This window comes from Sitophilus oryzae, unplaced genomic scaffold (genome assembly GCF_002938485.1).
Source record: "Sitophilus oryzae breed Bouriz unplaced genomic scaffold, Soryzae_2.0 scaffold_2006_pilon_pilon, whole genome shotgun sequence".
NCBI classification, from domain to species: domain Eukaryota; kingdom Metazoa; phylum Arthropoda; class Insecta; order Coleoptera; family Curculionidae; genus Sitophilus; species Sitophilus oryzae.
In genome coordinates, this window is record NW_022146732.1 from 5,442,731 (window position 1) to 5,470,208 (window position 27,478).

The 27,478-nt window shown below is 31.8% G+C and overlaps 3 protein-coding genes across 4 annotated transcripts; 1 reads left to right on the forward strand and 2 right to left on the reverse strand.

Annotated features, from left to right (window-relative positions):
• Window positions 1–247: 247 nt before the first annotated feature.
• On the reverse strand, window positions 248–4,254 carry LOC115883969 (major facilitator superfamily domain-containing protein 9-like). The gene is made up of 5 exons (XM_030902393.1): window positions 3,877–4,254; window positions 3,391–3,522; window positions 1,681–1,813; window positions 1,377–1,589; window positions 248–1,005 (listed from the first exon to the last, which is right to left on the reverse strand). Exons 1-5 carry the CDS (start codon window positions 3,904–3,906, stop codon window positions 326–328), a joined length of 1,188 nt encoding a protein of 395 aa, XP_030758253.1. The 5' UTR covers window positions 3,907–4,254; the 3' UTR covers window positions 248–325.
• Window positions 4,255–4,754: 500 nt separating this feature from the next.
• On the forward strand, window positions 4,755–13,028 carry LOC115883911 (STAM-binding protein-like A). The gene is made up of 8 exons (XM_030902339.1): window positions 4,755–5,061; window positions 5,114–5,381; window positions 6,256–6,461; window positions 7,817–8,015; window positions 8,694–8,831; window positions 8,896–9,008; window positions 9,478–9,580; window positions 12,326–13,028. Exons 1-8 carry the CDS (start codon window positions 4,946–4,948, stop codon window positions 12,386–12,388), a joined length of 1,206 nt encoding a protein of 401 aa, XP_030758199.1. The 5' UTR covers window positions 4,755–4,945; the 3' UTR covers window positions 12,389–13,028.
• LOC115883912 lies at window positions 13,022–27,029 on the reverse strand. 2 transcript variants are annotated; one of them, XM_030902341.1, is made up of 7 exons: window positions 26,657–27,029; window positions 22,185–22,412; window positions 19,947–20,018; window positions 17,044–17,178; window positions 16,872–16,986; window positions 13,992–14,067; window positions 13,022–13,712 (listed from the first exon to the last, which is right to left on the reverse strand). In XM_030902341.1, the coding sequence occupies exons 1-7, from the start codon at window positions 26,706–26,708 to the stop codon at window positions 13,707–13,709; spliced, it is 684 nt and encodes a 227-aa protein (XP_030758201.1). In that variant the 5' UTR covers window positions 26,709–27,029; the 3' UTR covers window positions 13,022–13,706. The 2 variants fall into 2 exon arrangements, with proteins under 2 accessions (XP_030758201.1, XP_030758200.1); XM_030902340.1 differs by having other exon boundaries at window positions 19,947–20,024.
• Between the last annotated feature and the right edge of the window lie 449 nt (window positions 27,030–27,478).

Consider the following 27,478-nt stretch of genomic DNA (forward strand, 5'->3'; position numbering starts at 1 on the left):
TTTTCGAAGAATGGGTTGTTAAAACAAAAAGAGACACTTATCCTCCGGAAGATCCAAAAATGAGAGCAGCCTTCGAGGAGTCCTTCCGCATTTCAAGAGAAAAATATGCTGAGAAAGAGAGATTATCTCAATAGTTCTATTCAGTTTGTGTGGATATGTATATTTGTTATATTTTAGTATCTATTTAATAAAGATATGGTTCATTTCACTCCTATAGTAGTAGGAGGGGTAAAATGAACTATCTATATACGTTAGACAAAGAATACTTTATTTTTAGACTAGGCTTATAAATTATTTACATTTATTTCAATCTACATATACATTTTTAATCAGTCTTATTTTTCCTGCTATTCGCTAAGAGTATTGCTACACTTATCGGTATTGCAGCAGAGGCAACTAGAATCCTTTGACCAAATATCTCAGCTACAAAGCCTGATGTCGCTGGAACTACAAAGAACGCTAGAGGGGACAAATTTTCGAAAGCCGCAATCACTTTGCCTTTATCTGTTTCTTGTGTTTTTGTCGTGATTATTTCTGTTAAAGTCGTCTCAATAAAGGACCTAGTCATGCAAAGCGCCACAAGGAAAAACATAAACGTGTATATAGAGCCAGCTGAACTTAGGCCAATATATGTGATGAATAATACAGTTCCAGCATATATCACTTTGTTGTAGTCTGGGATCTTGTCAAAGACTTTCTTAAGCTTCATTTTCAGAATGTTTGACGCCACACCAGACACTCCGGTGAATAGAAAGACATATCCCATTTTTCTACCCTGAATTCCGAACTCATTCAACAGTATAAGGCCTAGATTTGAGAGAATTATCGTCATACTGAAATCATAGCATCCTTTTATCAAGAATATGTCCCAGTATCTTGGCCAGGAGATGGTTTTTATGTTTACAGCTGCTGATTTAAGCTCTTTTAAGGCTTTGGTTGTGATAGAAGTATTTTCAGTTGGTTTTTGAGGCTTGTCATCTATGGGGAGTATTGTACTTGCTATATCTATAATAAAAAGTATTTTTTACGTTACAAATTAAGCTGAGAAATTGTTTTTAACTCAATGAAATAAGAGCACAATTTAAAGGTGTGTCAAAGAACATGGCCGTCTCCCGTAGAGAGATTCCTCTCACGTAGAAATAAGATTTATTTTTTGTATCAACCCTACAGCTACAAAACCAAGAAAATCGGACCTATATGTTGATGTACAACAACAATTAATCTTATTTTTACGCGAGGAATCTCCCCATGAGAGATGGAACATGCTTTTTAAAATACTCTGTATATCAACCACCATTCTATCATTATACAGGGTGGCCCAGTGTTCTGATTTCACTCTTTAGATCAATATACTGTGACGATGCTGTAATACTTACAAACAGAGAGGGAGTTGGCGACAACAAGTAGCATGAATACTTTGAGAAAACCATTGTTGAGTTCGCTTAAAAATCCGCTAAGGAGAGTCCCACCCAAAAAGGATATGGATAGGACTGGCGCCGCTTTATCAAAAAACGCTTTTTTTTCTTCGGTAGTCTTGTAGATGTCGGTGACAATTGTCCTTAGGAGGATATTGCAAGGACTTCCGAAAGCTTAAATTAATAAGAGTCCCAACATTAAAGAGAAAGAATTAAAGAGTCCCAACATTAAAGGATTATAGTACCTATAATTAGTATTTTTTACCTGCAATTAGTCTACTAACAAAAACCAGAGGCAAAGAATTGGAGAAAAACGTTAATAATACATTCCCCACGAGATTTGCTGTCAAACACTTGATGAAGAGTCCACGTCTGCCTATCTGGTCACTTAAACTGCCCTTAAAAAATATTAATTAGTCTCTATACAGGGTGTTTCCCATAGACTGAAAATAATATATTTTATAAGCCTATGGTGTGTTTCCTAAGTACTTTCCTAAGTCTAAACAATTTAGTGTTAGGTATTACTACTAACTACTATACTACTTAAGAAACAACCTATACTATACTTAAGATACTATATACATAGGAAACACCCTGTATATTTTAATTATCTAATAAAAATGTTATAATGTTGTTAAAACGCTTAAGCTAGTATTATTATGGATTAATATATTTGAATTATTATATACGTTCAGACAGAACTTGAATTTATTGGGCATTCAACCAGACAAATATAGACAAGGAATACTTATATAAATATTTGTAATAGAGGAAGAATAAAACAATTATTATTTTATATGTGTTGATTTAATTACCCTATTGTAAATTAAGAATTTTTAAACAAAAAAAATATATGAAGATGCTAAAACACTCATATTTTTTTATGAAAATGTTTATGTTTGAAATCAGAATTAATTTTACCTCCTTATCCTTATCTATATTACCTCCTTGTACAGGATGAGTCTTAATAAATATGTGCAAATATTTTCAGGGAATTTATATTAATTAATATTTTCTCTTTGCCGTTTTTCAAATACATAAGTTTAAAATAACTTTATTAACAATTTTTTGATTAATTTTGAGAACAAGGCAATTGAGAATAATTTTGTAAATTTAATCTACTGCCTATGTTGCCATATATTATGAAGATATTATGTTTTTTAACTAAAAATTAAATAAAAATCAAAATTTTCAATTTTTTGCGAAAAAAAATCTCGTAGACGTGTTTCTGAGGTTGAAATATACTACCCTTAAAATATTTGCACTTATTTAAGACTCACCCTGTATACATCAGGCTTAATTTTATATTAAAATACACAGGGTAACAAAAAATATTCTGAAAACGCTCCATATGTTAGATTTTCTATTAGATACTTATTTTTTTTATAAATCATTCGGGGAATAGTAACTAGTAACACATATTTGAAAAAGATTTTATTAGATATACAGAGTGATTAAAATTTAGTTTACACTAAAGATGCAGTTTGTTAATTGAAGTTACTCCTAATTAATTAATAAAAAATGTGTAAAGGTGTGGGTTTTATATCACATCAGTCTTTGTAGTTTTCTATTATTATTATTAAATTATCTCTAAAATCAACACATTTCAATAATTACTTGTTATAGATTATGACTGAACGGTATTTTTAGACTGGGAATATAAGAAAAATTAGTAATGAAGAAAATACATCATCTAATTCAGAAATTAAATGGTCTATTTTGTTTTAAAGTGTAAAAAAATGTTTGGTTTGAAAATTACAAATTGGAAATCTAATAAAGGGTTTTTTTTTTCAGAATAATGGGTCACCGTATATATACATTTTATTCGTCAACACCCTGTATATTTGACTCAAACCAAATTCAAACACAAAATAGGCTTCAGGTGTATTACTGGTTGCATGCCATAATATTTCGATTTTTGTTAAAACTTTTATACAAAAATTATAATCTATTATAAACTATATTTTATACTTACAACGATTGGATTCAGAAGTAATCCGACTAGGGCACAACATGAATTTATTATACCCAATGTAGACGGTGTACCACCAAGAGATCTTATGAATACCCCAAAAATAGGAATGGGTATAGAAATATTCAAAATATCCTAAAATTGAAACACCAATAAATTATATGACATACGAATTACATTAAAATTCTAATGTATATATAAACAATGACACAGAAATAGTTTTTATTATTTTGTTTAACTATATATATTTTTGAATTTCACAAAAATATTATATATTTTATTTTAAATTTATGACTAGTTTTTATTTTTCTGGTAAAAATATCTTTCGAAAATACTTATCGGTTCAGTAACACAAAACAAAATTGCGCAATCTGAATATTTTTCAATTTTTTTAACTATCTTAGGAAATAACTAATTATAATCAAATATATAATATATTATGTGTAAATAACTAATAAAAGTGTATAAAAAAACTATGTAGGTACTTACCAATGCAAATAATACATATAGGACCTTCATTTTTTTTTATTAATAAGTAAATGAAGTGAGTATCCAGCAGTTAAAAATTAAATACTAGTCACTATAATATTTATACATTGACTAGCGATGATAATGAAAATTTAATTTTTAAAAATCATTATTACTAAATAATAATCTTAAAAGAAGTAAGTAGATATCAAAACGATAATTTGCTAATTGTTTTCTTGAAAATCATTAAACAATATCTACCTATCTTATCATTTTGCGATAAAAAACAATCTGCTTTCCTGTTAACACATTTTTTTTCGTCTGTATTACCGAAACAACATTTCTGAGGTGTTTGTCGTCAAATACACTTACGTTACTCGACAAAATGTAAATTTTAATGTTCGGATGATGAATTGCATACTAAATACTATTTATTTTGCGTTTTATATACGGTGTGTTAATTACTAATTTATTCAACATCTTGTTTTAGATTTTTTAAAACCATTATATTGTTCACACAACATATTTTTATGTTATTTTATAGAACACACGGTAGAATTAATAAAATATATTATACACACCCTCAAAATGTACCGTAAATAATTTTAATTAAATAATATTGAGACACTCTGTAATTATTTGCGATTATTTCGTTACATAATGAAAGACCAATTTTAGTTGAAAAAATACTGTACGCTGCTTAATAGATAAAAGCACAAATGTAATATTGATAGTAACTTTTATGAACTATTTTAATATATTTTTACAAAATTAAAAGTCCATGATAAGGGGTATGTAAATATATTCTCAGGAATTAAGTATTGTCATACCTCATATCTCTCTGTCCTTTTCTATAGCACGCCAGTTTTAAAACCGGGGTGAACGTACGAGTATTATTTTTTAAACGTCAGTTTGACAGCTTACCTAACCTAAGATTCTGGTCGAATCAAAACAATCTGAATAATTACCTTTAATAAAACTTTTTTCTGAGTCATACGGCTGTAATTATGTTATAAAGCCATATAATGATTATCGGCCTAAAGACTCGTAAGCTATAAATCAAAATAGAGTTATAGATTTGTGCGTCAGCATGGCCGAAAGTGCGATTTCTAGCATTTTGGACAGCATCGAGCCCCAAGAACGTTTAAAACGGTTGATTGATTTCAGTAATTTGATTCAGGTTGAGCCTCATATTCCCCCAATAAGGTAAATACGCTATATTACATATAATAACCATTCTTCAGTGTAATTTTTTCAGGTATTACCGGTCAGGTTTAGAAATGGTTCGGATGGCCAATGTTTACTACAAAGAGGAAAATTTCGAGAACGCCTATTGTTTGTATTTAAAGTTTATGACTTTGTTTCTGGAGAAAATCAGGAAACATCCCGATTTTAACACTGTGCCCGCGAATATGAGGTCTGCTATCCAGGCTAAGTTAAGGGAAGTGTTGCCTAGAGCGGAAAAATTGAAGGAAAAGTTGTTAGAAGTTTATAGGCAAGATTATGAGAAATACTGTGCGCATTTGGTAAGTATTATTTATGCTAATGAAATTTGTATTTGTACAGGGTCGGTCAAATTTGACACTTTTAAATGGGAACACCCTTTTCTATAGGAGATAGACAAAAACTAAGATCGGTGTCTGGCGCTCAATTTTTGTCAAAAACATGATAGTGAAAACCGCATATCTATATCTGTCACCGTTTCGGAGTTACGGGGTGTTTTTGAAAAATATGCATTTTTAACAAATCGCTGTAACTTTTTTGCTATGGAAAATTTTGTATTTTTATGAAAACATTTCCAAAGCACCTTTTTACGTAGAATTTAATGGTTTAAGTATAATTTTTTTAAAATTAATAATCACAGACTTAATAATTGCAGACACCGATATTAGTTTTCGTTTATCTCCTATAGAAAAGGGTGTTTCCATTTAAAAGCGTCGAATTTGACCCACCCTGTACAGAGTTTGTAGTTTATTTTGTCCCACTTTTATCTGACAGTAACCTTTTTTACTTTTGGAGATAGTGAATGTCCAATAAATCCGGGAATATTTCAACAGACGACATTCAAAAAATGACATTAAAGACAATTTACCAGTGAATTAAAATGACAAACACAACTGCCATTGTCAGGGATCTTGTCATTGGACAAACTGTATACATATTTTGTTGAATTTTGATAAAACTAAAAAAAATTCTCTCTAGTACATTTCTAATATATAGGATGTCCAACTTAAAAAATAAGTAGCCATAAAAGTTGACTAAAAACGCCACAATTTATTTTGCTAGTGAACGCTCTATCTCATAGTAACAAAAAAAAATATAGTCAGTTAAAAGTTGGATAAATAAAATGAATGCACTGTATAATAGTGATACGTTGGTTATTGTTAACTTTATTGTTAGCTAAAGCTGCAAGACGACGAGAATGAGCGGAGAAGACGTGAGAATTTAGCTAAAAAAGATCAGCAGAAATCGAAAAAACCGGCTGTCTTACCGTCTGACTTTCTGACAGCCAATATTCCAGGGTCCATTGACAGTGTCAATTATCCCGATCCAAATGTTCCAACGCCTAAACCTTCAGCGCCTGAACTTCCACCTCCATATGAATCGTAAATATTTATAAGTTTTTCAAAGAATAAAAACACTAAGGAAGGAACTTCATTAAATATAAAGTACGTCTACTGGACTTGTGTCTATGAAAGAATTTATCAGTATGCAGAAAATATTGAGTATAGTCAGTTTACTACAAAACACATTTAAATAAACGGCAATATATTTTATAGATCGCTCATTACGTTCGATTAGTATCATATTATTATTAATTTATTGGAGATACAGATGAGAATAAAACCACATAAAATAAATCGGTTAATTTTCAGAACAATTACAAACCAGGGTTGGAAAAAATCATGAATCAATAAAATCAGATTTTTTTTATTTTAATTCAAAACAATATTTAAATCGAAATCGTCTTCTTAAAAATTTTAAGTCTTTTCGAAAAATGACTTAAAACTAAATGACTTAAGTCATTAAAATGATTTAAATCAAACGGAGACTTAAATTTTCTGTGAGTTTGCTGCTCTGAACCAAGTAGACCGAGCTTGGAGAACAGTGCAGTCGTTATCGGTAAAATAGTCGCTTGATTTAATTATTTTTTATTGTTTTTCTTCTTAATTTTTCGATTTTTATAAAGATTATAGTACGAGAGCTAGCAACGTCGGAAAAACAAGTATTTTAAGACGTCTGGCTCTTTGATATATCTTTTACAATGCTCTCTAGAACAGCATGCGGCCCGTCTGGCTGCCGGTAAACGTTGCGTTCCCTACTGCGCATTGAAAGAAGATCCTATATTTTTATTAGTCCTTTAAATTCTAGTATTAAATATAAATCGAACATGTCTCCATAGCGCAGTGCGTAGAGTTTCCGACCACGAACCGATGATTCAGAGTTCGAATCCGGGTCGGGGCAAAGACTTTTTTTATTTTATTTTCGTTTATATTCTGATAGTAAAGTATTAAATATTTGTTTTTATTTAATTACCAGAATTATTTAATACTTTACTATCAGAATATAAACGAAAATAAAATAAAAAAGTGTTTGACCTGACCCGGATTCGAACTCTGAATCATCGGTTCGTGGTCGGAAACTCTACGCACTGCGCTATGGAGGCACGTTCGATTTATATTCAATACTAGAATTTATAGGACTAAATTAATAAAAAATATAGGATCTTCTTCCGATGCGCAGTAGTGAACGCAACGGGTATCGGCAGCCAGACGGGCCGCATGCTGTTCCAGACAGCATAGTATAAGATATATCAAAGAGCCAGACGTCTTTCTTTCTCGAAAACGTTGTCTCGTTTCTCTATTAGAAAACTTTTTTGATTTTGAGTATTTGATTCCTCCCTTAGTCTTTTTGTTCTATGACAATGATTTTTTTAACTGAATTTTTTGTTTATTACTAGTGACTTTTGTTTTCCAACAACGCCAGCTTTTGATCGAAGTAAAAAACCGTCAGATCATATTATTGCCAGCGATAAATACGATAGCGGAGCTCTAAAAACAGTTGTAGTGCCTGGTAGAGTTATGTCTTCTTTCGAAAATATGGCCCAAAGTAACACAAACAAAAATATAGAAACTTGCGGTATACTTGCAGGAAAACTAGTAAGATTTTTGTTTCTGTACCGTTTGTTCGAAAAAAAAACGGCGTCTTGGTGGTCTCTGAAATGACAAGCAATGATGATAATTTCTCTCAGAGGTTGTATCCTGTTGCAAAATCAGGCGAACCAGACCGGTAAACTACGGTAAAGAGCGGTTCTTGAAAAACATCGGTTTGATACGGAACGGTTTGGTAAAATACTGGATACGTCAAATGTTGACGTTTTCTAAATTTCAATACCTCTATTATAAAATATATTTTTTATGCATTTTTAATGTACCTATTCTCTGCTTTTACGTTTGCTTCTTCTTTTCAATGGAGTTTAATATTGAAAAGTACTTTATTAATAAACTGTTAAACTCGTTAGACAGCTCAAGTGACGATTTGCAGGTCCAATATTAAAACAGATCAATAAGAAATAAACAAATCTAATCAATATTTTTTACATTTTTATAGCTTATAAAACATTCACGATTACTTGTCTTGTTTTTCATGTTTTCTTTAAATGTTCCTGACTTTAAGAGACAACGGCTGAATGATAAGTTTAAATGATCCTAAAAAGTCATTCTATTTAGTTTAGTTAATCAGATCAGAAAAATATCATTGTCAGTTTAGGAGGTCACTGCGACGCTATTTTTTGATAATTTTGCAGAATATCAACCAAACCAAACAATTTTTTTAAGGAAAAGAATCAATTAATTATTACCCATATGATAATTCCTAAGCAGACTGGTACCTCAGATTCTTGTACAACAAAAAACGAAGAAGAGCTTTTTGATTACCAGGATCAACATAACTTAATAACAATCGGATGGATCCATGTAATATTTTTTTATTTATTACCGATCCAGTAATTATTTTTGCTGTTTATTGTTTATTTTACAGACTCATCCTACACAAACTGCGTTTTTATCGAGTGTGGATCTTCACACGCATTGTCCTTACCAATTATTGATGCCCGAAGCTATTGCCATTGTGTGTTCACCAAAATACAAAGAGTAAGTTAATTTCCGTCCCAAACCCCCCTTTTCTCTTTTTAAGTTCTTTTACTGTACACTTCAATACGACTTCTATGTTCTTTATGTTTGGCCATCCATATGAAGGGCTCATTTTCGTATAAATCCATAAATTCCTAAACCGCATCATTTGAAGACTACACGGGAAAAACCGGCTTTGTCCATTTTAATTGGAGCCGAGAAAAATACAATTTAGTGCTTTTAAAGAAATATGTTATTTTTGGGTGAATAATTAGAAAAAATTTTCCTGCGGAAACGCATAATTTTTAGTTTTTCAACTTTAGTATAGTTGAAACCAGTTACACGTCTCTCTTTTTTTATTCTTTTTAACTTTTATTATGATATACTGCATACTGGTATTTCAAAGGCGACAGTGGCACTGTTTTTTTTTCTCGATTACGGGGTGCTTTGAGTAAAACCTTTATTATTATATTTAATATTAATTTTTTAGGACTGGATTTTTTATTCTGACACCAAACTATGGACTACAGTACATAGCAAACTGTAGAAACGCGGGGTTCCATCCACATCCGTCAGATCCACCTTTGTTTAAGGTAAATATTCTGTTTTTTTTTGTTATATTGTTAAGGTGCGTCCACATTGCTCGCGACCTGGCCGAACGATCACGTGAAACACGAAAAACATGGCAAACAGTTGGAGCGAGATGTTCGCGGCGCTCGCGACGCTTGTGATCGCATAAAATGCCTGGGGTGCGACTTTGTTCAAGTTAGCAACCGATCGTTTAGAAGCGATGTCGAAACCAGATCGATACTATGTTCATTGCAAAACTAGTGTCGCTCAAATGCTGCGAAATATGGTATCACTATCACACTCTTGCACACGTGTCTAGACTGTCGCCTCGCCACAAAGCTAGAAATCAGAATATCGCTACAAATCGATGTTGCTACTGAACATAGTGCATCAAGCTACAAATTACTTTGCTATCGCTTTGAAACATGAACAAAGTTGCACCCCTGTTTCGACTATTCGGCTCTGTCTTTTTTAGTTTGGTTTCATTCATAGGATTCGGTATTTACTGCAGTATGATGATGCTACCATGATTTTTCTTATATTTTTTTTTGTTCAGAATTAAAAATACACACACCGGAAAAATATAGGGATATCATTTTATTAAAGTTAAAAATAAATGTTTTGAATAAACAACCACATATTTGTAGGCCGATTCTTTCTACTTCGATTGAAACGAAGTAGTCACACTAGTTATTTCTAAATTTGGGATATTTGCAGAAGTGTTTGTGCATTTTTTGTCAAATGTATAAAAATCACCTAGCATCAATTGTTCGAATGTAACCTGTACTGGCTATGTTTTTATGATAACTGGCCAGAATTCATTCGATAACTCTGTTTAGTATTAAACGACATTATGGAGCGTAGACATCTTAACAGAGACGAAATGCTTAGGGCCATGGGTATGCTCGAAGCTGGAATGCGCCAAATCGACGTAGCTAGAGCATTAAATACAACGCAAAGTGTAATATCGCGATTAAGTGCACGCTACCGTGAAAGTGGCGATGTTGCTGAAAGGCACACAGGGCGACATCGCATTACTACCCCTCAGCAAGATCATTTTTTACAATTAAATGCTCGATGCCGACCGACTCTTACAGCACCAGAGCTTAGTTTAATTCTTCAGGAAACACATAATGTAACCGTTAGTCCTGACACTGTTCACAATAGATTAAGAGAGGTCAACTTAAGAAGCAGACGCCCCTGGAGAGCTCAATCCTTAACGAGAGGAAATCGAGAGGTACGATATTTGTGGGCTCAAGATCATGTTCAGTGGTCGAATGAACAATGTGCCAATGTTCTCTTCACGGATGAGTCACGCTTCGGAATTCATCCGGATTCGAGAAGGCTTAGGGTATGGAGAGAACCGGGAAATCTTATTTAATTGGATCGTGTTCAGGAAGTGCTCCCTTATCAAGGTGGAACAGTTATGGTCTGGGGAGGAGTCCAGTTAGGCCGAAAAACCGATCTCGTTTTTCTTGAAATATTTCTAACAGGAATCACATATCGTGATTTAATTCTTGAGCCTGTCGTGTTACCATATGCCAATGATTTTTGGAGAAACTTCATTCTCATGCATGACAATGCACGGCCTCATACAGCCAGAGTGGTAAGTGAGTTTATCAATGCTCATCAATTAAACATCTTACCCTGGCCGGCACAATCTCCTGACCTCAACCCCATCGAGCACGTATGGGACGCGGTCCAAAGAAGAATTTTGAGAATGGGTATGCCTCGCGAAACGCGTAGGGATCTGGTTCGGGCCGTGAATGCAGCGTGGCAGGCTGTACCTCAAGAAGAGATCGACAACCTGATCAGGAGCATGGAGAGACGATGTAGGGCTGTAATGAACAGTAGAGGAGGCCATACTCTTTATTAAGTAAAAATGGTTTTATCTTTTTTTTTAATTCACAGTTTAGAATAAAAAAAAAGTGTGTATTTTTTTGAGTTCAATAAAATTCAAGGTAGATTTGAAAAATTCGGTAAATTTCGCATTTTTATTTCCAATACGTCCTGTAAACTATTTGTTTATTTTAATTTTATTATATCAGAAATGCAAATAATAAAATTACTGACGATGGCTGGATAAAATTGTAATATCCCTAGACTTTTCCGGTGTGTGTAGTTGTGTTTTGTTCTTGGATTAATAATATTAAATATACCTTTAATAAAATATAACTCTATATTTATATTGCTTATTTATCTTAATCTGATCTTTGAGAACTTTATTTAGTCTCCAGTTGCAAGGAATTTTAATGTTATGGCCAGTCTTTCTTTACCTCTTTCTTTAACCGGAATACACTTCCTAAAAGTTGTATTTTTTCTTTCTATACGGGGGCCAACTAAGTTAATAAGTCTTTCAAAATCAGTAGCGGACATGCCATAAAAAATATTAAAAAAACATTCTGTCTGTTTGTAAATCGTGTAAAAGTTTACTTTCACTGTGGTGGGATCTACTTTTCAAATTATTAGACATCCAACATCGCCTTTTTTTCTCTTTGTCTCCTTCGTTTTGCAATAATGATCGCACTAGCAACCGCTTTTAAAAATACTCCGCTATCATCCATGTCCGAACAGCACGAACGCAAACACTACATTACAATGTGGACGCCGTTGCTTGCGAGCCGAAAGATCTTGAGAAACACGACAAACAGGAAGCGCAAGCAACGCAAGCACAATTAGAAGCAAGAGCACGAGCAATGTGGACGCAGCTTATCACAAAAACTAAATAATACTCCATAATTGGTTACTTAAGTTTGATATTTCTTTAGAAAGCGGATCATGTGCGTATTGATAATGGTGCCCATTTAGAAGTTCTGGATCTACGTAAATAGTATTTTTTTTGAGAAAGTACTATTCATTTATTGTTTTAAAGCACACACTTTGTTGTATACTTAGTTTTTGATGCATTTATATATGTGTGTTTGTGAAAGTCTTGTTAAAAACTGACATAAAAATAATCAAAATAATTTCTAAACTAATATTTTATATTGCACGATATTATCTACAGGGTGTCTTAAATGTATTCAAACGCGAACAAAACGAACTAGTAAAATAGTAAAACTATTTTTACAGCTATAATAAAATAATTCTAAAGAAATCTCTTAACGAATATTGTATACAGGGAATTCCAATCTTCCGTGGGAATAGAAAAACTACGTATTTTTTAAATCAAAATAAGTTCATTGGACACAATTTAGCTCTATGCAAAAGTGCTTCGTTTGTCCGTTAGTGGGCATCAAACTTTATAAGAATAAACACATTTTTTAAGATATTTTAAGAATCCATATTCCGATTTGGGGTGCCAAAGAAAAAATACGTAGTAGTTCGATGTCTACGGAATATTGGGACACCCTGTATTTTTATGTTGTCTCGCTAGATAGTAATTTATGTAGTTTTTTAATTGATTACCTCACTGTGATGTTAAGCTTAGTTTTTTTGCTGTACTAGTGATAATAAAAAGCATATTCTATTTATAGTGTTTTATTTTTTCTACACTAGAACCTACACACATTACGAACTATCACAGTTGTTTATTTAAATATGAAGAAATATACACTATGTACAACTTATTGTATTATGGCAAACATTTAAAATTACAACGTACTATACCGGGGTTTTCAAAAGTGACTGACACCCTATAACTTTTTTATTTTTTCAGATAAAAAAACGAGATTTGGTACGTTAGTTTATGACATAAATTAGGATTGATTGAGATATTCAATTGTTTTCTGTCACTTCCTGTTTCACCGGAAATGACTAAAACTTGATTTTTAAATGGCACCCTCGGTATTTTGTTACTTTATTTGATAGAAAATGACACTCTGAATAGAATGACATGTCGCATGTCAACTTTTTACATTCCCGCTTAAAAATAGTATTTCTAAATTTCAATCTAGAGTGCCATGATTGTTAAAACCACTAATTTTTCCTGGTCGGTTAAAAGATATTATATACTAACATATTCATATCATATACTAATATACCACATCTCGGTTTTTTTTATGAAAAAATAAAAATGCCATATAGGTGAGCCACTTTTGAAATACACCCGGTATCTAACAACAATAAAAACTTTATAGGAATGTTGAAAACATATTTTTTGACATTCTTTGGCCTGCAATCATTTTACCTATCAATAGCAGATTGTTTTTATATCTGTAAAAAAAGAAAAATTGTTAGAAACTTATAAAGTATCACAATCGATAATAATTTTGCCGAGGTCAATCTCTAGACGCCATCTACTAAAAATTAAACTTGTCAAAAACTGTTACAACCTTCTTAAGGCCATAGCCTGGCAGTATAAGCGCCATTAAAAAAATAATCTAGAGTACGGGTAAATTAAATGACGTCTATAGGGCTTGGCCTTGCCAAGATTATCATCGATTGTCATTCCCCAGCCGATCATACGGTATTATATTTTGAAATATAATTTACCGAAAAATGATGAACGTCGTAAGGGTCATCAAATTCTTCAGCGTTCACTAGCATTGTTCTACTTCCATATCGTTTCCTGAAAAAAAATAGAGGTTAAGTAGGTATAATTAAAAAAAACATATATTTTGTTTTATGGCATATACCATGATGCCACTCAAAAAAATAATCGTTTCAGAATTTACTTGAAAATGAAGATCGCCATCTATTTATATTTAAAATTATATGGTTAGTGTAAAGGAGCGTCATTTTGAGGCCAACTTGACGCCGTTTTTCTTTTGATCATACGGTACATTTTGTAAGCAAAATGTTTCAGTAATGTTTGTAGCTATATGTCTTTTAAAAAAATAAACCTTTTTAATTTTGAATTAATTTTTAAGCTTCTCTATATACCAAACAACATAAAAAGGATGATTTTGGGATCTATTTAAAAAAACTTTATATGAATGAAAGATAAAAATCATTTTCACCATATTTCACATCCATAGAAAAATCCGTTTGCCAAAAATAAACTTTTAGCTTTAAACGTCAAGCAGTTTAAGCAGAATCGTGATTACTCAATGGCCATATTTTAAGAAACACCCTGTATAAATTTTCAAAAAATCGTAAACATGTAAAACAACAAAATAAAATATACGTGTTTAAGAGTTTTTCGGAAAAACTCACCGGTTTTTAATTAAAAAATATTCTAATATTTGAGGGGTGGTTTCACCCCCTTAGAATTCGAGTTTCGAAAAATCCCTTCTTATCGAACCTCTACACCCTAAAGTCAATCCGTTTTCCAAAAATCAGCTTTTTACGTCAAGCGCTTTAAGCAGGATCGTGATTAATCAATGACCAGATTTTTCGAAACACCCTGTATATATTTTTCAAAAATCTTAAAATATGTAAAAAACAAAATAAAATATACGTGTTTAAGCGTTTTTTCGGAAACTTGACCGTTTTTTAAATAAAAAATATTGTAATATTTGAGGGGTGGTTTCGCCCCCTTGGAACTGGAATTTCGAAAAATCCCTTCTTATCGACCCTCTACACCCTAGAATCAATCTGTATGCCAAAATTGAGCTTCTTACGTTGAGTGGTTTGAGCCATAGACAAACTAACAAAAGCAAGACTTTTCAAAGGATTGAGGAAGTCGAATTATTGTTTTTGCGCTGGCCAGTTGAGTCAGAAATCATCGCGCAGTCGCACTCGTCAAACCTAACCTAAATAAAACGAAAAACGTTTTTGCCTTGAACCATCCTTGTTGAACTGTTGAATTCCTGATTTTGCGTTTTGTTTGGTTATTACTATTATTTTATTAGCGTACAAAACGAAAACCAATAATTTAATACATTTTAAATTTATGAAGAACATAATAATTACTGTGATTATACATATTATTGTGATTACATCGCTAACGTAGACAAAACGAAGGTCCTACAAATTGACTGTAAGTTATAAGAATCTTTATCTTTTTAATCTTTTTATGATTTGAATTTTCGTGCTTTATATTTTATAATAGACTCGAAATGTTAATATTTTTGCAAATTCTTGTGAAAATGTGAAGTTTATGTTTTTGTTTTATATTTGAAAAAGTTGTATATTTTTAAGATGTTTCTTATTGTTCCTATTATTAATATTATAATATACATAATTATTTTTTTGTACCTTTTGAAGAATAATGCTTTTATTTCGTTTACCATAACTGTTGTTTTTTATCATCTTTTTTGTTATTTTAATAAGAGGAATACGTTTTCGTTTATTTAACTTTTGTTTTTATATCTGTTATGTCCAGAAATTATTGTTTATTTTACCGATGGAAATAAATTTATTTGATTTTAATAAACGCTTTTTAATTAAACATCCTTGTCTAAAAGGCTACTACAAAATACACAATCCATAAGTAAACCGTCCTCGTCCTCGTCTAAAAGGCCAGTTGACGCAAGCGCGGTAATAAACTCTTATCAAACTTGTTACCGTTTTGCAGTACAGCGTTGACGCGTCTTGCTTTTGTTAGTTTGTCTATGGTTTGAGCAGGATCGTGATTAATCAGTGAGTTAGTCACTTAAGGATTTTATATATTAGTATAGACACAGATTATACAGATTATAATCTTTGTTTTTTCTTTATTGTTTTTCGTGGTTCCAATTTTCGGAATCGGGCAATAGTTAGGTGACTAGTTTGCGCACATAGCACGCCCACTCCTAGCCTCTAAAACTGTGCACAGCGCCTGACCGGCGTTATGTTTGAATTGTTTTGAATTATTGCTTTAGTTTTATTAGGTAATTTGATATTTAAGTAACTGGGATTAGTTTTAATTAAATAAATATGGCCCAACATATGGATTCCACCTCTTCCAATACTAAAGAACCTATAAAGAGTCTTAGGTTTACAGCAGATGACGACTTAGCCCTTCTAGGAGAATTTGTTGCTTGTTGCCCTAAACCTACTGGCAGACGTTGAACAATAAAGCACTGGAAATAAGCACTTTAGCCCTTTAGTTTTAAAATACCTAGTAAACAAAACAATTTCAAAGTTTTAAATTCAAAGTTAGGTTAAGTTTAAATAGCGGACGCGACGCGATCAGAATTCTTTCCGATCCGATAACTATAAATGAAGAGAGTTAATACCACCTCACGTAAAGGAAATAACACCTGGCCTTATTAACGTCCATGCACGCTATTCGGTTTAGCGATATCTCTCTATTACGCTGTTTATTGTTATTTTACGCGAGTTTATTTTTGCGCACAGAAAATTTAACTCGTTTGCACATCGTCATAAAAAAACAATTTTCGTACCACGAATTAGGGACAAGATTTTTATCTGTATACTTATAGGATACCTAATCTGTGGTAGAGATTACTCTACGTATTTCTTTTTATCAGTTAGCCAAATACTTACTCCAAGTATCTCCTCCAACCCCACAATGCTGCGTAACACAACACAGCAACCACCACCAAGGTGCAAGCCACAACTGCAGCTAAATATCTTGGCTGAGATTCATCATCATATGCTTCTGAAATTGATTTGTTTTTAGAAAAATATGTTCTTTCTTCGAAAAAAGTATTATTACCTGACTTTAATTCTTCGTGTCTTCTTATTTCGTCTTCCGTATTTTGCCCGTCTTCAATCAATTCTGTTTCGTCATCAACTTGGTCAGGGATTTGAGCTGGATCATGGTTCTCAACAGGTTGTTGATGTAGAATATCTTAAAATTGGTATAGATCTTTAAAAAAATATACAGGGTGGTCCGAACTGTATTCCGGAAACTTTTGCAGCATATTCTGCAGATAAAAATAAGTAAAAAAGCTCGTATGAATGTATGTCCTAAAATGCTTAGTCGCCACCTACATATTTTTTAACTGGTTTGAAGAGGAATAACAGTTAAAAAATATGTAGGTGGCGTCCTGAACAAGTAGGAGTCATATTGACATTAAAATCGAATTTCTCATGTCAAAAAACTCCCAGACACCAACTTTCATCCAAATATTGACGTTACTTCATAAATTATTTGGGAAAAATCGAAATAAAAATGAAACTTCTACACCCTGTATCTCCAAAACTAAGAATTTCAGGACATACATTTATATGAACCTTTTTACTTATTTTTATTTGCAGAATATGCTGCCGAAGTTTCCGGAATACAGTTCGGACCACCCTGTATAGTACTGAATCTGTAGTTGGTTCTTTGTGAAACATCGTTGACATTTTTTCATTAAAAATGTGTTTTCGCGTTTTCTCAATCAGTATCATATCTCTTATACTGAATAGTTTTTTTTTAATTCTATTTGTTTAGTTTTATTTTAATGCATCATTTATAATACAAGGCAAGAAAATAAAAATGATACATACCTACTAAATAATTTATATTATTATTCTAAGGCAGTGATATAATAAATTAGACACAAATCTTTAATTTATATCATGTTTAAAATTGGAAATTATTCTGTTCTTATTTCTTATGTTTTATTTATTGAATGATAAAATAAATGACGGTATTCCTGTATTCAGTAGAGCTCATATTAGGTGTACCATTGCGATAAAAAAAAGTAGTACAACAAAATATGACTTAATCTGCTGGTCTATAATAAAATATTTTTAAAACTTTAAACATTGCCCATTTTTAAAAGGTAGGTAAATTTTTTATACTTTTATTTCGCCACGTATACCTACCAATTATTACCAAATTCATGGTAACGCCTAAAAAGTTAGGTGGCATAATCGTATTGTTTTCATAGTGACGACGATATCCACGATTTTGCTTATAGTTTTAATTATATTTAAAGTTCCTGATGTTATACAGGGTGTTTCAAAACAAATGCGAAAAACTTCAGGGGGTGATTCCTTGTTCAAAATAAAGGGTAGTTTGCTTAATAAACGTTGGGTCAAAAGTCAACCATTAGGGAGATATCGCGGTACAAAGATGGCGGAAAAATAATGTTTTTTTTTTTATCTTGAAAACAAAAAGAGATAGACTAATGAAATTTTATGGAAGCATTACTGTTATGAAAACACACTTTCAGGTAATTTTTTTTACTTTTTTAAAATGAGTGGAAGGGGTTGAAATAAACTACCTCTATCATTCTTGTTAACGAAATTTAAAGAAAAACCTTATCAAACACATGCAAATGCTTTAATTTGGATAGTTTAGTTTGTTTAGAAACTTTTTTATCTCTTGTGTTTTTTTGACAAAACTCACCGATTTGAAATTAAAAATAAAATGTAAAGCATTACATGTCAGGACAAAAACATTTTTAGATTAAGAATCTAGTGATAATAACGATAATAATAATCATCTAGATAATAACGTATTGCAGTAGAGTAATGTCAAATAAAATAATATTAGGAACATCCTAAAAAGTAACAGCGGCCGACTAGATTTTTTCCTATAAAAATTACAGCAGCCCACTAGATTCTTTATCAGAAAATGTTTTTTGTCCTGACATGTAATGCTTTATATTTTATTTTTTAATTTCAAATCGGTGAGTTTTATCAAAAAAATACAAGAGATAAAAAAGTTTCTAAACAAATTAAGCTATCCAAATTAATTTTTTTGTATGTGTTTGATAAGATTTTTCTTTAAATTTCGTTAACAAGAATGATAGGGGTAGTTTATTTCAACCCCTTCCACTCATTTTAAAAAAGTGAAAAATTACCAGAAAGTGTGTGTTTTTCATAACAGTAATGCTTCCATAAAATTTCATTAGTCTATCTCTTTTCGTTTTCAAGATAAAAAATAAGAACATTATTTTTCCGCCATCTTTGTACCGCGATATCTCCCTAATGGTTGACTTTTGACCCAACGTTTATGAAGCAAACTACCCTTTATTTTGAACAAGGAATCACCCCCTGAAGTTTTTCGCATTTGTTTTGAAACGCCCTGTATATGTAATGGTAAAAGCAGGAATTCAGTGAATGTTAACAATTTACTAGTAAAAGCGCACATTCACTGATTTACTAACGCTACGCGCTAGTAAAAGTTTAGTCAACTAATTTTGAAACAAACTTTACTAGTGAATACTATAAATGCATTTATATTCGCTTTGTTTTTTAACTAAATTCTAGCGGCTGCCCGTAACTTAATATCGATTAAGTCTATCGATTAATGATGAGCAAACACCCTGTATATTGAAATTTGGGTAAATACCACAGATATAGAAAGAATTTTTTAATGTCTTTGGTAAATATCCAAGATCTTGCACCCGGTATATACCCAATGGGTAAATACAGGGTATGTTGAATTTGGGTACCTATTGGGTATATGTGTAGTGTGTAGTATAATTTGGTATGTAAAGATAAATAATATGTAATTTGGTATAATTAGGGTACATAATAGCCGTTATATACCCAAAGTATCCTTACTTTGTTAATTTAAGGTTTCGTTTAAGGTACTCTAACAGATTTTAACAATTTGATGTTAAATTCGACATTTTTAAGAAAAATCTATAAGGAAATATTTTAGATAACATATCTTACCCTCCTTAGGTACGTTTAATAGGCCAGAGACTTCTGTGTCAACTCCTTTTGGAGTATTTAATGCAGGTTGTCCTAAAACTTGAAATAAAATGATAATACTGTGTGATCGAAAAAAAAACGGTGTCAAGGACGGCTGGGGAATGACAATCGATGATAATTTTGGCGAGGTCAGTCTCTATAGACGTCATTTACTAAAGTTTCACGTAAAACTTGTCAAAATTTAACACTAATTATAGAAAGATTAAAAAAGGAACGTTTCCTTACGCACAAATCTATTTAAAAAAAAATTCCTGGAATATCAAACTACAAAATTTAAAAATCATTTTTACTCATTATAAAAATAAATTACAACCTTTATATAGGTCAACTGGTCCATTAAAAAATAGAGAAGAGTACGCGCCAAGTAAATGACATCTAGGGCTTGACCTCCCCAAAATTATCTCACTTGCCAATATACAGAAAGGTCCACAGACTTCGAGACATAGGAAAATCAAGTCCATTTAGCGTGTGTCGCAATTTTCACACCTTAAAAAATTAGTTGACGCTAATGTCAAAATAGCTATAGCAACTGCAGCGACTATGAAAAAAGCTGTGTGGTTTTCATAGAAAATAAGGGCACCTGTAATTCATTTGAGAATGTTATAAATCGCTAAAAGAGGTTTCAAATCTCTTGGATTTCTATTAATATTAAATAAATTTTATTAAAAATTGAACTAAAATTATTGGTATCATTAAAAACAATTCAAATTCAGAAAACAGAGTCAAATTCCTTCATTTAAGGTGGATATTAAAGTAAATATAAATATAAAACTGTTATTTTTGAAAACTTGTCAAAATTTGGACACACGGTAAATGGACTTGATTTTCCTATGTCTCGAAGTCTATGGACCTTTCTGTATAACTCACTTGTCACAAGGTTGAACGATCAGGTGCGGTAGTTGCTAGATAGCTGTTCTGTGACTTGTGCGTTGAAGTTCTTCTCAATATCGCTAAACTTTTTAACAATTATTATGGTGAAATTACTCACTTGCAGAAAAAGTGGAAATAATCGAACTTTATTTTAAAAATAATGAACGTGGCAATTGGGTTGCGCAGATATTCAACGAACGCCATCCTGACAAACACCTTTATGGCAAAATTGTTCGCGAGTTAGTAGCAAAATTTCGCGAAACTGGTTCCGTTATGAATAAAAAGAGACAGAGGGAAGAAAATCCTGTAGTAAATGAAGCTATGGAGGTATTCGTATTGGGCAAAGTTGCCATGGATAGTAAGCTGAGTACAAGAAAATTAGCCAATGAGACCGGCGTGAATCGTACAAGTGTCCAAAGGATATTAAAAAAAACACACAAGTTCCACCCGTACAAAATTCAGTTGGTACAAGAACTCAACGAAGACGATTTTGATCGTCGCTTGCAATTTTGTGAAACTGTGAGTGAAACGAGTGGCGAATGATAATAATTTCCTATTTAATGTGTGTTTTTCGGATGGGTGTATACTTTCTTTTTAAACGGTGTAGGTAACCGGCACAACTGTCGGTACTGGGCTGAGGATAACCCCAGGGTTTTTCACGAGGTGCACACACAAAACCCTCAGAAATTGAACATGTGGGCTGGTATTTTTGGAAATTCTATTGTAGGTCAGTTTAACGATATTGAGAAGAACTTCAACGCACAAGTCACAGAACAGCTATCTAGCAACTACTGCACCTGATCGTTCAACCTTGTGGCAAGTGAAAAAATGCGCAAACATCTAGAAATAATAAGAAAAAAACTCAAATTGGTCGAAGGAATTTATCCTTATCATTTACTCTGATAAATGTTTAAATAAACTTTTCAAATTTCAATCCTTCATATTTTCTCAATGACTCGACCGATTTTCAAAAACGAAGCGGGAAAATATAGAGAATAGAAAGCTCTTTTCATTGCGGCGCCACTTGACCCCCCTTCCAATTTGAAAAATGTTGGGGGATGACACCCCCGCTTAGAGGGTTGAAGATTTTGCAATCATTTTTGGGGCAAAAGTTGTCCCCCTCACAAACAAAATTGACGTGTTTTTGGATTTTTTGAAAAAAAAATACCCTGGCCGTTATGCCTTGCGGAACGTTTTCGATAGGTCACCCTGTATAATTTTTTTTTAAATGTTGTCATTTTCAAGAAATAAACTAGCCATCGCACACCTTGGTAGATAAATTTTGATTTTTATGTATTTTTAACTACAACAAATCAAAACATAATTTACCTTCTATGGGTTGTTCTACATTAGACTGATCTTCCCGTAATAACAGAGACACATTAAATTTTGTTGTTGTTTCAGCTGTCACATCTGACACATTGGTCTCATTTCCTTCCTGATCCTCTATTTCATTCGTCAAATTCGTTGCATTATTATAATTGACGATTTGAGGTACTTCTGTAGTGGTCCCATCTAATTCTTCATCTAAATTTCGTCCTCCAACGTGATGATTCTCTAGAAAACATCAAACATGTTGAAAAAAATCTGTCTAGTCAAAGGAAAAGATTTTTTTGGGTGTCTCGTTGGGGACAGACTTTACATATTTTAAATTTCATTAATTTTTGTTTTTGTTCTAAAAATGTGTTAATAGTAAATATTTATTTTTGATAAGAATCGCTATTGTTCTGTAGAATAATATTTTTTCTTACGAATAAGTACATACATTGTTAAATTTTGAATGGGGTTGTCTTTAACTGGTTTAGTTCATTTTCTAGGTAGAAATTTTAAGAAATAACTGTATCTTAATATTTCTAATAATTACATCTATATAATTATTAGTATAGGGTTTAAGAGCATCCGTTTTTAGGAACTAAAACACGTGATGCTTGTAATAAATGTAATAATAAAAGTATTAAAATGATTTATACATCAAAACTAATAAGCTATATAACCACTCTGTATAAATCATAATAAACTTTTTTAATATTTTTATATCTTAATTCTCCAATAACCTGTTAGATATTAGAAGGTATTTCATTTGTATTGGGGACAAAAATGATTATTTAAAATCAACGTTATACAGGTTTTTATTTAGACCACAGACCACATAATTATTGGACCTATTAAGTAGCAGTATTTTTTTGAGACATCCTGTTTTCTTATTTTCGTATTTCCATCGTCCGAATATATAATTAAATTTATAAAAAATAAACAAAACAGGTACTACACTATTAAATTTAATTATGCATGTAAAAATGTTAAGTACTAAACAACATTTTAGCGCGTTTTTGCGATATACAGGGTGGTCCGAATTGTATTAGGGAAACTTCAGCCAAAGAGTAGATAAGACAAGAGACGACAGTGAACAAAGAAGTCGAATTTCGCGAGAGAGACGCAGATATATTAAAATTTAAAGGTCCCATCAAGTCCCATTTTGTCTGTTGCCAAGTATATTTCTTTGAAAAATAAACAAGATTTTCTGAAAATAAATTAATAATATAAGAAGGATATAAGTAACGTATATTAATACGGAAATGTAAATTTTAGTTTAGGTTGGTTTAGGTTCTTTTTTTTCGCAATGTACTGATAATATCAAAGAAACAGAATGACTAATAAGTTGATCGATTTCAAAGATAAACAGATAAAATCTCAAAATCTGACAACGGCGTATTTTATCTAATCTAAAATCTAACCTATGATTTTAGGACGCTAATCAGCTGTGCTAATCAGGCTTAAACATAAATAAATCTGATTAGTTGTTTTCTTGCATTTTTGCCTTTTTAAAGTGTGTTTTCAGAGTTTTTAATGTTTAATTTTAGTATCGTTTTTGTTGCGTACTAATTTGTAAATATTGTTAAATATGAATACTGAACAGGACACGAGTAGCAGGAAAAGACGAGATGGTGGCAATATGTGTACTTATAAAGACTGCAAAAATAGGTCTTATTCTTCGACAAACATAATATTTCACTCTTTTCCAAAGGATCCTGAAAAATATTTTATATAAATATACTATATAATTATGTTATTAAACTAAGAAAGAAGACTTAAAGAAGTTATTAAACTAAGATCGAAGACATGGTTAGAAGCTTGTAATATATTTTTACAAAAAATTGAGTAACTCTATTTTTTGTACATAAACTCCACATTGTGATTTTACACTTTTCAAGTCCATATGTAAAAAAATACACGTAAATAAAACATTTCTTACAAATCGACTTGGTCACTTTATCTTGTTTACAAACGATATACAAAATATTGCTTTTATTATCTTTATTCCCCGACAAATATGTTTCTAATTATAATTTATTTTATATAATATTTAGAAAACTCATTTTTTTTTCGTTTCTATTTACCTATTTCTTTACCCATACAGTAACTATTTATAAGCTATACAGGCAAGTTTTAATAATAGTCTATTTTAAATTTCCCGCAAAAAAATTACGAAAATTTAAAGGGACAAGCGAGACGAGGTCACTCTCCCCACCACTCAAACATGAAAGGTACCGCGCGAACTGTCGTCTCTTGTCTTATCTACTCTTTGCTTCAGCAGCATATTCTGCAGTTAAAGATAAGTAAAACAGTTTATATAAATTTATGTCCTAAAGTGCTTCGTTTCGGAGATACAGGGTGTAGAAGTTTCTTTTTTATTTCGAGTTTTTTAAAATAATTTTTGAACTAACGTCGATATTTGGATGAAAATTGGTGTGTGGGTGATTTTTGACATGAGAAATTCGATTTTGATGTATCAATGTGACTCCTACTTGTAGGAGGCGCCACCTACGCACCTAATAAAATACTTAAATTTGAAGACTTGGAAGAGTGTGAGAAGAAAGTTGCTTCTGATCATTGATGCATGACACACCCTGTATTCATGCTTGTCACCCTAAAAATGCCAATCAGTCGATTCATTATACAGGGTGGCGCACATCTCATTCGCATAGGTTGATTATACAAAATCGGAAAGATGTAGAAACAGAATATTTTATGGGTATATGTGGGAAGGCAATGTGCATAATTTAAAATTATTTTGAAATGTACAGGGTGTGTCAGAACAGAACTAAGATCCATACCAAAGTTATATTTTTTCTTATATTTCTATTTATTTCATTTTTGGATCCTTGGACATATAATAAGACATTTATTATAAGAGTTAATAGTATATTATTTTATTAGGAGTAAAAATGACATTTTTTGAAGAGCTGTACGTTTAACGAACTAGCGTTAGCGAGGCACAAAAACTCATTTTTACTCCGATTAAAACATGTTATTTTTTTTCAAACGCCACAAATAATTTTTTAAACAATTTCAAACGTTCCAAATAATATAAAAAAATTTTAAAGTCACACCTTGTAAGTAATTATATATCGGGAAACTATGGTTACGCTCGTTGAATTTGACACTATGTGAGTTTAATAATATATTTTCTTACTTTTATGCTTAGGCCATAGGCTTAGGCGTAAAAGTGCCTTACTTTTATGCCTAGGCGTTAAAATTACTTTTTTATATTGTCAATCACGTCGCAAAAATTAATACTTTCGTGACGTTTGAAAAAAATGTGTTTAAAAGCTTTGGTTTTTGAGATATTTAAAGACATTTAAATATGCAAGCTATAATAGAAAAGATTGTCAACCTCCAGTACATTACTTTTCAGAATTAATTCTTGTGCTGACTTTTAAGCCAGAGAAATAAACTTTACTGAAAATGTTGATTGCTTCATTTAATGTATACAGGGGTATCAAAAAATGCTGGTCCATTTTAAATATTTACTTGACAAAAAAACTTCGTTATTTGAAATGCAACGCTGTATATTCATTGGCGTAACTACAAGGGTGCCCGGGAGCGCCCCCCCCCTATGTACTGCTGGGCACCCCCCAGAGAAATCTTGAATTATGACTCTTGGCTACGTATTAATTTTTATTTGCTTGTGATGTAGTAAAAATGCGACGTTTCTAGTTTTGTTTAGTTAATATTATTTTGTTGTGTTCAAAAAATGTTAATTGTTAATTTTTATTTTTTTTTAGAAAATTTGTAGCTATTTAAGTAGTCTACGGGAACACGGTTTGATAACCAAGTCTATGAAATTTATTTGATAGAGAAATGCATGTAAACGTTTTATTCAAAAAACGTGTTTTATAAATTATTCTTCATTTTTCAAAAAACAGAAGACCTAGGCCCCCCCCCCAGGATGAATTGCTAGTTACGCTAACGTGTATATTTAGTGTTAAGTTTTATGTCGATTTTAATAAATGAATTAACCTCGCTAAAATTATCATCTTTGTCATTCCCCAGCCGTCTTTGGCGACTTGTTTTTTCGGTCATACGGTATATGACATTGTATAACATTATATTTAACAGGTATATACGACACTGTATACATAAAATATGTTAATAATACTTTGAAGAATCCAAAAAAATGAATAACACACAGGGTGTTGCATTTAAAATAAGAAATATGATATTGTCATTGTTCCATGACGCGCCCTGTATAAAAAAGAATTGCGCAAGTTGAAAAAAATGCCATTCAACGAGCGCTTTTTTTGAAATTCATCTAAATTTATTAAACATATAAGAAAAATATTTTACTTTGTTTTTACTATGAATTTTTGGTAATTTGTATTTTTATGCTAAAACTATTTATATCAAGCACACTTTAATTAGACGTATTGATGTTATTATCAGTAATTTCGTGTGATAACGTCATTTTTTTTATCGTCTGTATATTAATTATCAAGAAAAAAAAACATAATAAAACTCACCTTCACACTGGGTGCTTAAAAATAAACAAAATATAATGACGAGGTACTTCATGGTGATGTTTCTCCTTCACCAGGACACTGTTTCGAGATCTGCACTTTCAAAAAACACTTTTCTACGTGGAACAAAGTTGGATTTTATTTCGTGTTGTCATCTGAACGATAAGAGTGTATGTGTAGGTTTAATTAATCTGGGTGATTAAAGAGTATAAGATAAGACACTGCCGTGCGTATTGTAACAAACTCTTTGTAACGAAATACTTTTACATTTTGCCATGATCCACCTGATCGCGCGTTTGCGACCGAAAGTGTTGCGATAGTACGGTTTTTCTCTTTTAGACTGCCTTGCAGCGCGTATATTCGTACATTACGTACGGCTAGGTGTAGAAATGTTAGTCAGGAACCGTATGTTAAACTTTTTTATTTACAAAACTTACCGTTGATTAATAAACATAGAAATTTTAAGTATGACATGTTTGTTTTTTTTTGTTTTATGATTGACGTTTGCAATTTATGTACAGGGTTTTCTGTTATATTTAGTGTTGCTAGAAATGGGTAGATCCGTTTTTTACCCTTAATTGCTGGCATGGAGTGTAAGAGACTTGAGAGGGGTGTTAATGACCGCGACTTTACAAATCTACTGTATCCTCCTTTCTTGAGTTATAACTGTAATATGTTATGGTCTTGAAATAAAACTATACTAGTTAGTAGTATTCCGTGTTACCAAATAACAATAAAAGGGAGTTACAACAATTAGAAAATGTGCAGATATATTCGTGCCTACGTGACCAACTAGTATCTAGCTACAGATGACTGTTTTGTGTC

Coding starts and splice junctions, on each gene's coding strand:
- LOC115883969 (XM_030902393.1), bottom strand. CDS start 3,906: ATGAAGGTCCTATATGTATTATTTGCATTG. Junction 1,814..3,390: donor TACTTCTGAATCCAATCGTT/GTAAGTATAAAA, acceptor ATATTTTTTAAG/GGCAGTTTAAGTGACCAGAT. Junction 1,006..1,376: donor CGCCAACTCCCTCTCTGTTT/GTAAGTATTACA, acceptor TTTTTATTATAG/ATATAGCAAGTACAATACTC.
- LOC115883911 (XM_030902339.1), top strand. CDS start 4,946: ATGGCCGAAAGTGCGATTTCTAGCATTTTGGACAGCATCGAGCCCCAA. Junction 5,062..5,113: donor CCTCATATTCCCCCAATAAG/GTAAATACGCTA, acceptor TAATTTTTTCAG/GTATTACCGGTCAGGTTTAG. Junction 8,832..8,895: donor TAACAATCGGATGGATCCAT/GTAATATTTTTT, acceptor TTTATTTTACAG/ACTCATCCTACACAAACTGC.
- LOC115883912 (XM_030902340.1), bottom strand. CDS start 26,708: ATGAAGTACCTCGTCATTATATTTTGTTTATTTTTAAGCACCCAGTGT. Junction 22,413..26,656: donor TTTAAGCACCCAGTGTGAAG/GTGAGTTTTATT, acceptor GATGTTTTCTAG/AGAATCATCACGTTGGAGGA. Junction 17,179..19,946: donor ATTAAACGTACCTAAGGAGG/GTAAGATATGTT, acceptor ACCAATTTTAAG/ATATTCTACATCAACAACCT.